Below are 17,314 nucleotides of genomic sequence, written 5' to 3' on the forward strand. Positions count from 1 at the left end.
ATTCTTGTGAGTTTATATAAGTGTTTAACATCAGGCAACTGGCCTTCATCTGGAACACTGGGGACAGATAGTATTGTGTGTAATGGAAGCTGGGGTTCAGATTCAAACTTGGATTGGGATTTAAATTAATGTTTGCATGGATTCAGATATGGTGATTCAATATTGTTCAACATGGATTCATTTCTAAATGATAGTTTATATTTAGTCTTCTATAACAGTGCATGTAAGCTCTATGCTTCTCTCTGTAGGCCTTGTAAAGCTGAAAAATAAACTTAACTGTTCAGCCATCACCATGCCTAGGAATTGTGTGAGCTTCAGAGCAAGATGCCCATTTATAACATGTCTATGTGGGTGAAGAATGCAGTGGTTATCTTGCTGCTCCACCTCCCTTCCTCACTAACTTTTAAGCACAGGAAGCCTGCTTGCATTACCTTTCCAAAACACAGTATTCAGACCCTAAGTTTGCTGTGGTACCCTGTTCAAAATTTCTGTCCTTATGTTTTCCAGAACTTCAACCGTGCCTTTGTAATAGTTCAGGAAGCTGCTGCTATCTACAAATTCAGAGTAAGGGCTTCTATCAGAATACACCAGCTTTAAAAATACTTTGCTGGTTCTAGGGAATTATGACAGTAACCTTGACTCTCCAGTTTCTGCTTACTCCAACCATAATTGTGCAGTAGGCACCTTCTTCTGTGGTTTGAAAAATTTAAAGGCGCTAATTACGTTTACATGCATTTAAAAAGCACGTGTGGTTCTGGAGGGTGTTATTGTTTGATACAAATATCATACAAGTTTGATACAAGTATTGTTTGATACAAATATTAGAGTGTCTCTTTACTAAAATACTGTAGAACTACCTAGTCTTTTTTTGTTGTTGTTGTTGGTTTTTTTTAGGGATCTGTGAGAATGACTATGTTCTTCTGTCTCCCATTCTTCATAACTGGATCTCAAAGCAGCTATAGTTTGGAAGAGAGCCTTGAATATCCTGCTCAGTTATGAGAAACATTTACCAACATAAAATAGTCTGGAAAAAGATTTTTCTTAAGAAAATCAAAGAGCACAGAACCCTTTAATAAAACAGAAGGCATTTAGCATTTCATAAGCTTTTGGCTGTCCGAGTCGTAAAAAAATGAATCGTTACACAATTATGAAACAACTGGGTGATGGCACCTATGGCAGCGTGTTGATGGGAAAGAGCAATGAGTCAGGAGAACTTGTGGCTATCAAAAGGTATGTAGCATCTCAATGCAGTAAAGGTGCTTACAAAATCTTAGATTTTCACTTTTGACTTTATTGTTGTCTTCCATTTGTGTAGAATTAAAAAAAGTCACCTTTTAAAAGGAAATTAACATTTATTTTTTTTTAAATTAAGATGTTTAACAAAGTGATTGTGGGTCAGATTTCTGGTAACAGATCAACAGAGAGACACATCAGTTTAATGTACTGATTTATGTTGGCTTGTAAAATTGCATGCTGCTTTTGTTCAGTTTGAACATGCTTCCTTCTAAAAATGTTGTTAGGCCAGCACCAAAGGAGTTGCAGAAGTGAACAGGATTAGTTAGGGAGTTTATTTATATGAATTGCAGGAATAACGATCTTAACAGGTAGATTTGAAATTCCATTCCAGCCCCCCCAAATCTTTATAAGTACTGCATTAATTTTAATGTGTTGCTACAGTGATAAACAACAGTAACAATCTGGTCAGGTAAATAAAGGCTGTCTCCCTGGCTCTAATAGTGTTCCGTGTAATCAAGAGTATTGTCATATTTGCCTTAAAAGATGATTACGAAACAAGAAAAATTCTACTCAAGGCATGGGGGAATTCCCCTTGTATTCCTAGAGAATTGCGAGCAGGATATAAAGTGTAAATTGAAATATCAGAAATTGTAACTTGCTCAGACTTTTTTCTCTCATTTATGGATCTACTGCAGTAAGATAATTGTAATATAATAGACTGACTTTGTCTTGAAGAATTTGTGAGAATTTCATGTTTCACCATATCTTGCTGGTACTATTTCTGAAGTTAATATTATTCTAAGCTAAAGAAAGAATCTCCAATTATTTTAGTTCTTTTTAGCAAAAGGAACAACATTTTGTGGGAAGTGGTTCATTTTGTCATTTCAGGATTTGGAATTCTGTTGTGTGATTTTTAAGCTTGGGACTTGAGAGGCTACAGTTTATTTTAAATGAAAATTATGGGTTTAAGTCTCTTCAGTTTAGGTGCTAAAACTTTACAAAACACAGCAGTGACATTCACAACTTCACCCCAATATCTGAGCAACACCAAATGTCCACATTTGGATTTATACAGGACTTACAAATAAACGTGTTACACTGCTATACTATACACACTATAACAATTAGTTTAGAGGCTATGATGTTGCTTGAAAAACATGAAACCTTTTTTTTTCCTAAATTAATGTATTGGAACAGATTTTTTAAATGACCAATCAAGTAAGATGCTTAATTATAATAGAAAGCAGTCCAGATACTTTGCAGATTTCAAAAATTTAATTTTTTTTGTTTTCCTAGAATATGCAACTTATGCATAAAGATGTGATTTTCTGTGTTGTATGTACAGTGTCATTGTTGCTTACTTTATTATTAAAAGCACAATTCAAATGATACGAAGAGATTTCATGTCCCTTTTACTATGGAGTAACATGGTCTCTGGCTGTACTCTTCTAAAGATATGTTTCAGTGCTTGATGGTTAATCACGGGAAATATTAAGCATTTCTCAGCATTGTCTTTGTTTATAATTATATTGCTGATGGGTGTGCTAGAATGTTTTAAATTGAGTTCAAAATATAGATAATGCTAGTCTTAGAAATATTTAGGTTTTCTAATTCTAAAAAAAATCTGTACTGTTCACTGAAAATACTTTATCTTGGACTTTATTTCAGAATGAAAAGGAAGTTCTATTCATGGGATGAATGTATGAATTTGAGAGAAGTCAAGGTAAAGTGGTGACCATTCCACATTCAAAAATAAGTGTTTGCACTTATAAGTTAGGCTTGCATGAAGGAAAAGGGCAGCTACTGTGTCCAAGTGAGGCCAAACTCTGTGAACTCCTTAAATGCTGACAGTTTTCACAAAACTATGGGGTGCTGGCACTCTTAGAGGTCTTGCTGATTTGTGGAATATCTCACTATTCTCAAGCAGTGGCCGTATCGCATAGCCAAACCTCATTTCTCCTTTGAGAAAGGAGAAGAAATTGATTTAATATGTGTGTATTTCTGTGTTTTACCATCCTCCTCTTTCATTTCACTTCTAGATTTCTAGCTGTGTATCCATTCTGTATATCTTGTATTTGAGGCATCTGTAGAAAGCACTGGGAGTTTTCTATCACTGGCTAAACAAATGATAGAATAACACTTTAAAACCTCGTCATAAATTCTGAATAATTCCATGTTTTGATGTCTAATTTTTCTGTATATACAAAACTCCCTACTAAAGGGTTTTTGATTTAACTTATTGGAGATTTCACACAAATCAGTATGTCTAAAATGAATATCTCTAAGAGAATCCTTCTTCATGAAAGTTTCATGCCAAAAGGAAGGGAAAAAAAAAAAAAAGAATGCAAGTTTTCTTATTCAGTTCCGTGAGCAAGAGCTCTTACAGCTTCCGATTAGTGTTTTGTTGTAGGGAATTAGGTTTTTGTGCTAATCTTTGCTCCAGCTCTGAGGTAATCCCTAGAAATAGGTTTAAGCTACTATTAATACAGTTGTTGCTTTTAGTTTGAAATTTATTCAAATTTCTAGATTGTTCTTTAAAACAGATTACAAGATAAATAATGGGGTATCATATGTTATGATATGAATATGTTGTGCTAGAAACTTACATGTTAAAAATTTTGTTCTGGTAAGGAATCAAAGTCTGTGGGGTATCTGAAGCTGTATTTTGCTCTGTTGCAGTCTCTGAAGAAGCTAAACCATGCCAATGTAATAAAATTGAAGGAAGTCATACGAGAAAACGACCACCTTTACTTTGTATTTGAGTACATGAAGGAAAATCTCTATCAGCTAATGAAGGATAGGTATGCCTTTTTTCACAGAAAAGTAGAGTGCTATCATGCTTTATTTAATGATTCTTATACTGCTTTGAAGAACGCTGGGATTTCTGTAGCCCCATTGATGTGAGCAGGATTGCTGCACCAGCTTATCTGAGGGTAGAGTTCTGCATTGCTGTTACAACACTGTGTATTGTAATGCTTTTGGAAATAAGTTTGATCACTTGTTAACAGGAGAGTTTGCATACCTTTGTATAGAGCCATGAGAGAAATTCCAAATAGTTGTGGGTTTTTTTTTTTTTTTTTTTTTTTACTTCATTAGCCTTCATTTTAATGTATGAAGAATTGGGTGAACAGTGTTCATGCTACTTTTGCTTATGGGTTTGATTTAAGGTGGGAATGGTATGTGCATGCATCTTTGTAAGAATGGCCTAATGTAGACTAACCCTGATGTTGCAATCTTGGACAAGCAGTACATAGCAAGGCCTGCAAGGTGGTCTTTGGAGTAGGACCTGCCTTTTCAGTAACATTTTATTTTGATTAATTGTTTTGCCTTTGGTGTGGGTTTCCTTCAGACTTTGTCATGTGCTTGTATTTCCTAATGTGCCAAACCCTTTGACATCCTGAAGTAGCTGCTGGTGATATGAGCATAATGTTACTCTGCAGCTGAGCAGAATTGCTCTTATAGGACTCCCTTAAGGGCACCACTGGGTAATGCACCCATGAGTGTCATCTCTGCCTTGCTACAGCACTGTGCATTCCACATTCACCTGGTCAGGCACACTGCTGGCCAGCCAGCTTCTACAGCGAGATAACACCATGAGCAATCTCAGCACAGAAGTTCTGCTGCTGCACTTAAAGTGCTTGCGATTCAGGCCCAATAGAATTTTGACATGAGAGTTGCATCTCCCTTACTTTGACTTGATGGGTTTGTTTTCATGTGTTCATGATGTGTTAGGCAAAATAAACACATATGTTCTGAAGACACATTATTTTTCTTAATCATTTAAGTCTTTACCCTGTTTCTTCACAGAAACAAGTTTTTTCCTGAGTCAGTCATCAGAAACATGATGTATCAGATATTGCAAGGACTGGCTTTCATCCACAAACATGGTAGGTTTCCTACTAGAGTTTAACTGTGTAGCACTGTTTTTAGAAAATAAGATCATGCACAGAAATAACATGAATAAAATAACCTAGCAAGGGCTATTAATCATCTCTGATAAAATCATGGTTACCTGGTTCAAGTGTGGTGCAGTTTTAAACTTTGCCTGAAGTTCCTTTTTCTCTTGGTAAGCACTGGATGTTGTTCATAACCTGTACAGTAGTTTTTTCCTACTTTAGTTAGCAGATGAATAAACAAACTAGAGAAACTTGTATTCTTTGCTGTACTAATCACTTCTGCATCCTCAAAAAGATCTAATTGAGAAGCATTAATACATCAATACTTTTGTGTTGAGATAATATAACATGATACTCTACATATAGCAAAATACTAAAATAACTTGTTCACTGAGAAATTCAAACAGTGTCAAATACAACCTGGATTTAAGTATTTTAGTAAGTGGGGTGTTTCTAGGAATTACAGGCACAGTCTAAATAAGAGGTGAGGTGTGCTCACAACAATAAAAATTTTCACAGTGTTTGCAAAACTCCTAATGTTCATGTTTAATACCTGTCTTTGAACTATTTTCAGAAATACTGGTATCAAAGTCCTTTACATTTAAAAAGATATTAATTTACTCTCATGCTCAACATTTTTATTTTGTAGTTGTTCTTCACATCACATTGGTATCTTTAAAACTTTCCAAAGACAATAAAATGTTAGCTGAAAATAAAATTAGAATCAGTGTTCCTAGCAAGGTTTGATTTGCTTCCAGTGTACCCTGAAGAGGCCTGTTGGTGAATTAAATTAATAATTAGTTTTATTCAGTATTGTTAATGATTAGAAATTGACATTTTATTTATATATACTGTTCTCTGATTGTTAGCATCCTCCTTTCGTACCTCATTTCTCTGTAAAATACATTATAAAATTAGATTTTAATAAAAACTTTCAATTTTAAGTTACAATATTTATATCTTGATTTGACCATAAGTGTATAAGGGAAAACCAGGTATGATAAATTTGAACATTTACATTTCACTGTAATAATTTCAGCCAATTTCTTACAGTCATTTTCAATTTATGCATGCAGAAAATCAGTGCTTTATTCTAGCAAGGGGATTTCAATCAAATTAATGGATAACATAACAAATTGTGTGTTCCAATTAAACAGCAAAATTAATTGGCTTAGTGACTTAACCACTGCCCAAGTATAGAAATCCTCAAGCCAATAGCAAGCATTGAAGAAGCTTTATGTGCCTGCATTACTAATATTAGCATTTCTGGGCAGGATTTGGATATCCTTTATATGTCTGTATCTCCAAATTGTCACAATGATAAATAACTAGCTAAAAATCATTCAAGCAATTTTATGAATCAATTGTGTGTCAGATGCTCAATTTTCCATGATCCAAAACTGACAGAGCAGTTGTAGTTTTTGCAAAAGATTTCCTTCTGAAACTGTTTTTTTATTTGATTTTGCTGCCAGCCAGTTAATTTTCCTTAGTGTGCTAACGACAGTTTGCATTTGTTAATTTAAGAACACTTGGTGTAATAATCACTGGAGGGAAAATGTGTGCATTTGTTGGGGGAGGGTTCCAATTATTTTACGTTGAATTAAAAAAAAAAAATAGAAAAGAAAAAAGACTGAAAACCACTACTTATTCCAAAACATCCCAAAGTAAATATTGGATTAGTCTGATTAGAAATTTCTGCTTAAGAAGTGATTCTGTAATAATTTGCAATTATTTTCTGTTCGGTCGTCTTCAGGATTTTTTCATAGGGATATGAAGCCTGAAAACCTTCTCTGTAGTGGACCAGAACTTGTGAAAATCGCAGATTTTGGGTTGGCTAGAGAACTAAGATCTCAGCCACCTTACACAGATTATGTTTCTACCAGGTGGTAAGTATATCAAGAATTTAATACATTAGCTTAATTAATTATCCTCTTATGACCATTTTAACTTATTTATTATTTCCTTCTATCTTCACAGGTACCGTGCTCCTGAAGTTTTGCTGAGATCTTCTGTCTATAGCTCACCTATTGATATTTGGGCAGTTGGTAGCATAATGGCTGAGTTATACACACTCAGACCTCTTTTCCCAGGCACAAGTGAAGTAGATGAAATCTTTAAAATTTGCCAAGTCCTAGGGACTCCAAAGAAGGTAAGGCAGAACATACATATTGAATTATTATTTCAATAAGTTTCCTGCGACTTTAGTGTTTGCTCAACTGTATTGCTTTTCAGCTTCCATTAAGACATGTAATGCTAGTCTTTTGTTGTATATTAACATCTGCTGTATATCAATACTATTATATGAAGCCCTGCTTTCCTCTGATGAAAACCAGATAAAATTGTTTAATTTAGTTATTTAAAGCTATTCATAATGGAAAGCAATTCAGAAGTCTCTTAGGATTTAATTTACCAGAATCAATTTGCTTTCCCTTCCCAAAAGTGTAATTCTTCTGTGCTATCACACAGAATTTGGAATTTGTAAAAGTTACCATAAATAAGACAAATTATGTCTTTCTTATTTTTAAAGCATAAAATAAACATTTCATCTCAAACACAGATGTCTTGTAAATATTATTAGCAATAAAAAAGTAATTTAGGGAAGATATGCAGTATTTTAGAGAAGAAACAGTTCTTTTTGCTTATTTTCTGGATGAGCTAAATCCTATTTAAAATTTCAAGGAAGGTTTGGATAGTGCATATAAAAATGGATGCAATTATATTGAGTTTAAAAGTTGTTTTAGTAAATGGATGGAAGAATATGCAAGAAAAGAATAAGGTTACCTTCTATTTTTTTTAATGAACTGAAAAAAAAAAAGACCATATGCTATTAAATATTTCTGTTGACTAAAGTAAGAAATGGCAGGTATCTATCAGTATTTTATGAGTGCAGATAGAACTTGGTGGAATAACTGACCAAACACAGTCCACCTAGATTTAAACAGCCTAAGGGTGGAGAGAGAAACGTCAGTTTCATTAGTATTCTGCTTATATAAAATACAGTATAATTCTTGTCCAGTAAAGGAGCTGTTAGCAATAGAGAAGTAAGGAACAGAAAACTTAAAACAGAAATAGATTAAGCTTAGCTAGGAACATGCAGAGCTTGAAGTAGTGGGAAAACATCCAAGAGAACATTCTGAGAAACAGGTGCAAACTCATGACAGAGCAAAGAGGAAAAGGTCAGGTGGAGAGTTATAGATGATATGTTGTGGAAATGAACATCGAGTCAAGAGGACTCAGTGAAAATTGGTATAATGTGTAAAACAGTGCTTGCCATGACAGAGTTGTGCCTTGGAAATAATGTGCAAATAGGAGCAGTATTTTAAAACTTGAGTTTTCAAATGCAGATGTGAACTTTCTTAAGTAGATCACAAATCTAGGCTAGTTAGAGGAACATTTTGATGTACAAAAAGACTTAAAGGCAGCACCATGCTGGCTTCTGGAATATTTTCAATGTACAACTTAAACAAGCTCCGAAGTGAAAGGATATCCGAGAGAGGTTTTCACTGTGCGCAGTAGCAGAGCAGCAATGAGGTGATTGTTGTGTTTTTTCTCTAACCTTACAAGGAGCTAACAAAAATCCTGACTGTTTAGTCTGTCATTCCCTGACTAGAAAGCTTATTGCCTGGGAAAACAGAGAGCATTACCAGCTGAATAATCTAGAAAAAATTGTAGCCTCCCTTAAAGCCACTAAGAGTTAAGGACATTGTAAGTCAGCCCTCTAGAATCAGAAAACTGTAATTAATTACTTTGTGCCCCTGTCATCTGCTGGGCAGACTCGGGAATTTTCTCTCCTTATGATAATGCCAAGGCATTCTTCAGGAAGATGGTTGCGTAAAAGGAGTACTTAAATAGTATGATAGGAATTATCACAACAAATATATGCATTTTCATTTATTCTGTTATCCTGCAATAATGAGTTAGAGGAATTATGCCCAGAAGCTATCTTCATTCCAGTTTACCTTCCTGTACTTAAGTCCATAACAACATATCAATGACTTTAGTGAATGTAGGTGTTCTAAATAGTGGCAGGCAACTATTTTGTTTTATTTTATAAATTAAGTTGCTTTATTTATTTTATAAATTAAATTGCACTATTAAGGTATTGGCAGTGGTGGTGCACTTGTACTATGTGAATTTAATGGAAAAATTGATGGCAACCTCAATAGCAGAGATTCATGAAATGCATTTTCATTAGCTGAAGATCAGTTACCATGGACTGTACTAACAGAGCTAAAGCTGTTGTACATAAAAAGATGAATAATGGCTGTCATGGTACCTTAAGACCAAATTGTATCAAATCAGTCCAGTTTGCCCTGTAGCAATGCAATAACCTTGGTGGAGAGAGGAAGAGCACAAATGTTATACCTTGTCTTCAGCAGGGTTTCTAATGCTGTCCCTGATAACATTCTCAGCAGCATATTTCTATGCAAATTGCATAATAAGAGCATACCTGTTTGGAAAGAGTTACCCAGAGAGTAAGCTTCACTGGCTCTTATTCAAAAGATTATTTGAATGGAACTTGAGTGGTTGTGCCTCTGATGAAATTTTTTAAATTGTATTGAAGGCTGTCTGCTAGATTAGATTTTACTACTTAAGCTAGTAGATGGCAGGCGGAGAAGAATTTTGTTAGAAAGTAAGATTAGAAGGGAGGTTTTTATGTATAGAATTAGAGATGCAGCTTAAAAGAAACTTTTTTCAGTAGTGCACAGAATACTGTACCTAGGCAGGAATAACCAGCTACATAAATAGCTGCGGATGACCATCCAGCTAACACCTCTGTAGAAGAGGCCATAGGAGCTATTTAGTGTATTGTATGTCTAAAGACAAGTACCATACCAGTTTGTAGAAAAGTTAGTATTGCCCATTAACATGTGAACTAATCTTTCTGTTTCACTTGCTGTATTCTATCCAGTTTAGAGTAATCCTTTCACGAGAGAAAAATCAGAGTCGAGAGAGGAAAAAAAACTTTAAAAGCCTAGACCCTAGGAATTGTTTGGGTTTCTTTAGCCTGTACAAAGACTGGAAGAAAAGAAAATAAATATACCTCCAATGTATAAAGAGGCCACTCTGTAGGGAAGAATCAGATAGTCCTTTTTGGTATCTGTGGATGATAAGATACTCAACCATGGTCATCTTCATTCGAGAAACCTCCATTTTCCTAATCTTGAGGAGGTTACTCTCTGGAGTAATCTGTATAGTCTGGCTGTAGATTGCCAGAAATCAGAAGCTTTTTGAGACTTAATACCTATCAGGAGGGGACAAGGGTGTAGAGTAAATGGTCTCTTGAGGTCGTTGATAATCCTATAGTTCTGTATTCCAAGAATTCAATTATCAGGCACAAAGGACTTCAAGGTTTACTTTTGGAAAGTTAAACACATTTTTAAAAAGTTCTTACCTGGTGGTGGTCATGTTTTTTTAATGTTGCAATACTGTCTGGTTGTAACTTAATTATTGACTGTCATAATGGTGGGATCGGTGCTATAGTGTATAGGCTGCATCATGCTTATACAACTGTGTCATGGTGAATGGAAGGGCTTCACTTCTATTTCCATAAAGAGGGCATGTTGAAGTCAGCTGCTGGGCTCATGGGATGTTCAGTACCGTTCCGGGTTCTTTTGTACTCTGGTCTCCTTCAGATAGAATGTGTCTAAGTGTGTTATTCATGGTGATGGTTCCACCTTTAGCTACAGGAGACCTTAGGAGGACTGCCATTGGAGACCTGCATTCACTAGTGTTGTAATAATTGTCATGGAAAATAGGAATGCTTGTTTTCAACCATACAGGAAGGTGCCATGCAGACCAACCATGACTCAAGCTGCATTAAATTTTATATAAATACATCTTTGCTCTTTTTTGGTGCTGATTTTTCTTTCCTTTGAAACAGAGTGACTGGACAGAAGGATACCACCTTGCTTCTGCCATGAATTTCCGTTTCCCACAATGTGTCCCTATAAGCCTAAAAACTCTCATCCCAAATGCAAGCAATGAAGCAATACAGCTTATGAGTGATATGTTGAACTGGAATCCAAAGAAGAGACCTACAGCAAGTCAGGTCTGAGTACATTAATGATTAAGTATAAGACTGAATTTTCTTGCATTGTTAAAAAATTGTAGATACAGAGACCAATTGATTGTCATAATAGTGATGGCTACAAACATCTCCTAATTTTGAAAACTTTGGTGGGAATGAGACTAAGTGGTGAGAAGAGAAAGTTCTAAATCTGGCTCAGCAGACATCAGAAACTCTTCAGTTATTTCTGCAGTGTTGTCTTCTGTACTGGCATATCTTAAAATACTGTCTATACAGGACAGAGGAATAGATGAGGTGCAAATATTTCAATTGTGTCTGTCATCACTTCACCACTTTTGTTTTCCTCACCATCTATACAAAGGGAGGTACTGAAAAGTTTGAAAACTTTGCTTTTTGTGAAGCCACAGATGGAATGCAGTATGGAAGAGCTAAGGCTTATTTTTATTTGGAATGTAAATTGTACGAAGTGATAAAGAAAGAACTTTGTGAAGAACGTGCCAATAGCTCACAAAGGTCACAAATTTTCTCCAAGTTAATTTTCATACAACATATTTCTAGGACCAAAGATGGTTACATTCTGTGGATTTTTTTTTTATTCATACCTAATGTAATCCTATTTAGAACATATAAAAGAGGAATACAAGTGGGAAAGGACATATTGCAAGTTACCCTAGGTGGATGTAGTGTGATTCAGAAGCAGTTAAGCAGATGGTACCAAATAAAGCATCCATTCCTCTCCGCTTTATAAAGCATGTCTATTGTACAGTGATGGAGATCTGTATGTAGTCCCGTACTATGTACCTCTACACAAAGTACTGCATGGTGCTTTATAAAAGCAAATAACCAGCTTGTACCCAGGTGAGTTACCAAGGAAGCAGCTGCAGCAGTTGTGTAATCCACAGTCAAAAGGAAGAGTATAATGTATATACATGGCAGTGTGTTCAAAGGCAGGCATTCTTGAGTGCAGCTGAGGCAAAACATGTATTTCATAACTAACAAAGAGTGGGATCTTGCCCAGAAGGATTAACGGAGTGGGTTGTTTTGATATAGGAGGAAGTGTCATACTAAGCTGTGTCCATGTTCTGCATCTAGCAGAGGACATGGAAAGGATCAAATGAATATATGCCTTAAGACAGATCCTGTATTTTCTTAATAAACACCATGAAGGCACAGCAGGTGCAGTGAATGTATTTTAAAGAAAAGGAAAAGCTGGTGATAAGAAAAATGGGTGAGAAACCTTGCTCATTAATATCCTATAACTGTAGAACCCATACATGGCAACCATCTCACTTCTGGGGTTTTTGTTGTTGTTGTTGGTTTTATTTTGTTTCGTTTTTAATTTAAAAACCTCAGGCTATTCACTGAATTGCCAAAACACAGTCAGCAGTGGAGGCATGTAATAAAGCATGTGTTAAAGGTAGTGGGGACTACCTCTTTTAAAACAGAAATTTGTTACTGCATAAATATACAGTGGTGCTAAATATATAATGCACCTCAAAATACAGATTCCACCTAGCAATAGAGAAGGGAACAAAATGCTGTCATATGTACAAGTGGATTAGTCTTATTGAGTTATGTGATGGGAAGAGTTTGAAATGCAGAACTGCCAGTTCTCAATACAAGTTTACATATGATTTCATTGCCCATCCATCTTTCATCTGTTCTGTAAAGCTTGCTCAAATGTTTCAGAAACCCACTTAGATCCTTGATGAGGTTACCAAAGTCAACTTCTTGAAGTTAAAATTAGTGTGTTGTATCTTCGTCTGCAGGCTTTGAAGTACCCTTACTTTCAAGTTGGCCAAATTTTAGGACCTCCCCCACAGTATCTGGAGAAGCAGACTCCTGTTAAACTGGTTCAGCCAACAGAGCCAAAGCCATCTTTACCTAAACTGGAAGCTAAGCCAGAACCTCTGTCTTCGCCTGATTTACCTGACAAAACACAGCCACAGCCCTTGCCAAAGGTTAACCACCAGCCTCTCCAGCAAATTCAATTGCCTCAGAATACAGCTAACCAGCAAGTACCAAAGCAGCAGCAGCCACAGGCACAACCACTTTTTCCAATTATCAATAAAAACTCATCACCTGTAAGTTGTCTTCAATAAGTATATAGACGGTTTTATTAAAAATTATTACTACGTTCAGCTAGGTGATCCCTTGAAAATTGTCATATGTTTTATTAGAGGAGATACAGATAGATAAATAGTGAATAAGTGAGGCTATAACTGTCTGCTTATTTTATAGCAAGTCAGAAAAATAGATTGCTTGTAACAACCGCCCTCATATAATAGCCCTCAATGATGTGCTTATGCAGTAATGGAGTTGAAAAAGCTGTTACTTATTGACCTTTAAGAAGCAGTTCACAACAATACTGTCAGTACACAACAGAGAATTGGAAAGGGAGAACTTCACTTGCTTCATGCAGGAAAATACCCAAAAAGGTTCATCCAGTTCCTAACCTTGGAGGAATTTAGCAATTATGATTTTTAAGAAAATGAATAGTAAACTTTGGTTTGTAACTTCCATTTTGCTTTCTACTCACTGAACTGCAATACAAAGCATGTTAAAAACAACAGGTATTCAGAGAATACTGGGGAGCAAATGATAAGTAGAAGGACAGTCTTAAAATGTAGTAATTTCATTGGAGCAGAATGTTAAAGAAAAGTTTATTTGCTGTATTTACTTTAGGGGCACAGCAGTGTTCTGCACCATTGTGCCCTATTTCTTGACAGCTCACCTACCACTGTTCAGAGCATGAGTTCAGCAAGATGCCAGAAAATAGTGGTTGAGCACTGAACTGGGTTTGCAAACAGAATGTTAACCTAATTAGTTCAGGTAGAACTAAGCAATTCAAGAATGACAGTCCAAAACAACTACACTTCAAATACATGCTGGCATTATTGTTATGTTCTGTGCTTAAAGTCATAATGAGACTATGACCAAAACAGGTACAACACACTGTGAAAAATTCTCTCGAAGTCTGTATGCAGTAGTCAGGAGTTACACTAGATATAAAATATAACATTTTAGAATTTAATACAAGTGTGTTTTTATTATTATTTTAACTTCTTTTTTTTAAATTTAAAATAGAAACAGGCAGCTAGTGGACTTCTGAATGGTGTACTAGGTCCTAAAAACTGCAGAAGACGGTGGGGTCAGACTTTGGTAAAGGCTGTGGATAGCTGGGATGACTTGGATGACCCTGAACTTGGAATGTCATCTTCAAAGAAGCCTAGCATTGCACTGTTGAAAGAAAAGAAAAACAAGGAGTTTCTTTTTAGGTAGGTCCTGAAACTATAAAATCCCAATTTCTTTTAGTAAACAGTATCCAGAAGTAGATTGTTTAAGACAAGTCTATTAAAATTCAAGTCACCAAAATTCTGCAAGAATGCTAAGAATTGCATGAGCAGATCAGCTTTGGGTGTTATGTTGTTATAGTGCTTGTAATATCCAAAAAAAATCAAATTTGTTTTCAGACTATATGGTTCAGGTGTTTGTTGTGTATTTAAGAAACTGTTTTACTAAAATTTGACATACTAACATTTTTCATTTGTCAGCTAAATAGGTACTATGTTCTGCCATTTGGCCACATTTAGTTTTAAACCATAGTGTTGGATAAATTTCTCTCTTCAAATCCCAGGTCAGGCTCTTGTGAGGTGTTCAGTTTGACTATTACTTTGTGGAAACAGACTCTACTGAGAAAAGTAGGATAAGCAAAGTATTCTGTATTCTTCAGGCTAAGGTCAGCTTGTGGTATTCTGAGCTGGAGTTGTTTGTCACATGGTTTGAAAATTTTGATTTTTCAGTGTGCCAGAACCAAAAGCTTCATGCTGTATCCAGCCAGGAGGGGAAAACAAGAGTGTGATGAAAAATGATTCTGAAAGGTCAAATACATCAGCAAAAGATTATTATATAAACCAATCAAGATATCTGCCTGGTAAGGTTAAAAGTCAATACATTTGGAAAATACAAGATGTGCACAATGTACGTACAATACATTTAAGCTTTAGATTTCTCATTGGATAATTTTATTTTCTTAACCAAGCTACATTTTCAGGTTTTGGACTAAATGCCTTTCCCAGAAGGTATCACAATTGATGCAGCAGTTCCTGGCTATATAAACGTGGCAGGACCTTAACAATGCTTGTACACTATAAAAGTTCACAGGCCCTCTTATGACCCATGACATAAAAAATCCTCAGTAATATAAATCAAACATCTCGTGGATTACTAGGAATGTAGCCTGATCAATCTATAATCATGTGTATGTGAGGACTCAAGAAACTGTGTACATGTTTTTCTTCAAGACTGTAGTGATAGGACTAGGAGTAATGGATTCAAATGGAAAGAGGGGAAATTTAGAAAAGATATACAGAAGAAACTTTTTACTGTGAGGGTCGTGAGGCATTGGACAGATTGTCTGGAGGAACTGTGGATGCCCCATCCCTGGTAGTGTTCAAGGCCAGGTTTAATGGAACATTGAGCAACCTGGTCTAGCGGAAGGTGTCCCTGCCCATGGCAGGCAATTGGAACCAGATGATCTTTAAGGTCTCTTCCACCCCAAACTATTCTAGGATTTTATTATTTTATATAGTGCATATTTATCAATTTTGCAGTGTCAGGATGTTTGGAATTTTCTGAACATAACAATTCTGGTAAACACAGTCCCCTTCCTTGTACAAAGTGTTTAGAAATATCTATCTACTGGCACTGGTAGCAACTCACACGCTCATTTCCTTTCTCAAGGTAGTCATCTTTCTTTAGAAATAGATATCTTAGTCTAAATCTGGGTGATTTTGTCAAGAAAATAATGTGATATTATTTAATTACTGGGGATGAGAATGGAAAGGAGATCGCAAAGAGAATGTTTCCTCTAGTTAGTATTCTGAATATATTCTATAATCAAATTATTTTCTTGGTGTCTCAGTATCTTTGTTGTGGTTTGTTCAATTACAGTAATCATGTCATGACTTCTGTAATACACGTTTGAGAATTTAGGTGGCTCAGAGAGGAATTCCCCATTGTTAGGCAAGTCATTTTGATACATATGATCAATTTCGTCAGGAACTCATTAGGGCAGTGATGACTTCTGAATATGAAATCAGTTTTAGAATGTTGAATAGGATGCTCAGAGAATCAACAGTTTAAGTCCAAAAGAAAAATAAAAATATAAAGAGAGAGGAACTTCCCTATGGAAAGGAAAGACAAATGTAAGAGTCATCTGTATTTCTTATATTTTATTAAGCACAGTTCTAATGTCTCTGTGATTTTCAATGAGAAAGGCATAGATGTAAAAAATAATTAATTTCAACTTTCAATTTAAGGGACTAATATGTCCAAGGAACATAGTTGTTATTTATCCATATTACTTTAGTTTTCTGCAACCACTAGATCTGGGAGGTGCCTTTATGTGTTGTAATCCCTTTAACTCTTATAATGCTTGTAACATGCTGAATTAACAAGAACCTTTGTCCTACTTTTTAACTTAATCCTCAAATAAATAGTTTCTTTTCAGCCTTAGGAACCCCAGTTTTTGATAGGTATTTTTATTTTGTGTGTTCTTTCTTGACAGACAAAAATATCAATTATGAGATTATGCTTTTAGAGAAACCAAGTACCTATACTAAACAGTCTTTTAGAAGTTCTCTTGAAAGCATGAAGAGAATTGTTCTTAAATTAGTGTCACTGTTTTTCATGGTCTGGCTTAAAAATCTAATGAATGGACATCATTAATTTACGTTAATGGTGTTCTGCATTATAAGACAAATAATTCAGTGTTGGTTTTCTGTTCTAGAAATGCCATTTATTGTTTGAATTAAGGTTGAGATTTGGTATTTATAACACTTTCTGTCAATTGTTTTCTAAGGTGTAAACCCAAAGAGTGTCTCTTTAGCAGCAGTCAATAAAGAAGGATCACACGGAACCTGGAACAACCAGTTGTTTGCTAAATCACTGGCAAATGCTGGGGGAGGATTGACTTACAGGAGAAATACTACAGGTAAAAGTTGATTGAAAATGGTCACATTATATCTCCTCATATTTGAATCAATTTAGTTAAGACCATCCGGTTCAACTTCTGCAGTTAAACTTAGATTCTAGGCTCTTTTTTTTCCCTCTTGTTTTAGTGAAAGACTCTTAAAAAACCCAACTTTTT

General features: G+C 35.4%; 1 protein-coding gene across 1 annotated transcript in view; it reads left to right on the plus strand.

Moving 5' to 3' along the window:
• Positions 1–17,314, plus strand: part of MAK (male germ cell associated kinase) — a 31,431-nt gene that overhangs the window by 4,317 nt on the left and 9,800 nt on the right. Inside the window, exons 2-12 of the mRNA XM_021534463.2 lie at positions 895–1,230; positions 2,905–2,959; positions 3,916–4,037; positions 5,044–5,123; positions 6,886–7,018; positions 7,110–7,281; positions 11,017–11,184; positions 12,933–13,247; positions 14,251–14,441; positions 14,967–15,097; positions 17,027–17,158. Of these exons, the coding sequence (XP_021390138.2) occupies positions 1,130–1,230; positions 2,905–2,959; positions 3,916–4,037; positions 5,044–5,123; positions 6,886–7,018; positions 7,110–7,281; positions 11,017–11,184; positions 12,933–13,247; positions 14,251–14,441; positions 14,967–15,097; positions 17,027–17,158 (1,600 nt within the window). The 5' untranslated portion in view covers positions 895–1,129. The remainder of the gene's footprint in view (positions 1–894; positions 1,231–2,904; positions 2,960–3,915; positions 4,038–5,043; positions 5,124–6,885; positions 7,019–7,109; positions 7,282–11,016; positions 11,185–12,932; positions 13,248–14,250; positions 14,442–14,966; positions 15,098–17,026; positions 17,159–17,314) is intronic.

This window comes from Lonchura striata, chromosome 1, assembly GCF_046129695.1.
Source record: "Lonchura striata isolate bLonStr1 chromosome 1, bLonStr1.mat, whole genome shotgun sequence".
Classification (NCBI taxonomy): domain Eukaryota; kingdom Metazoa; phylum Chordata; class Aves; order Passeriformes; family Estrildidae; genus Lonchura; species Lonchura striata.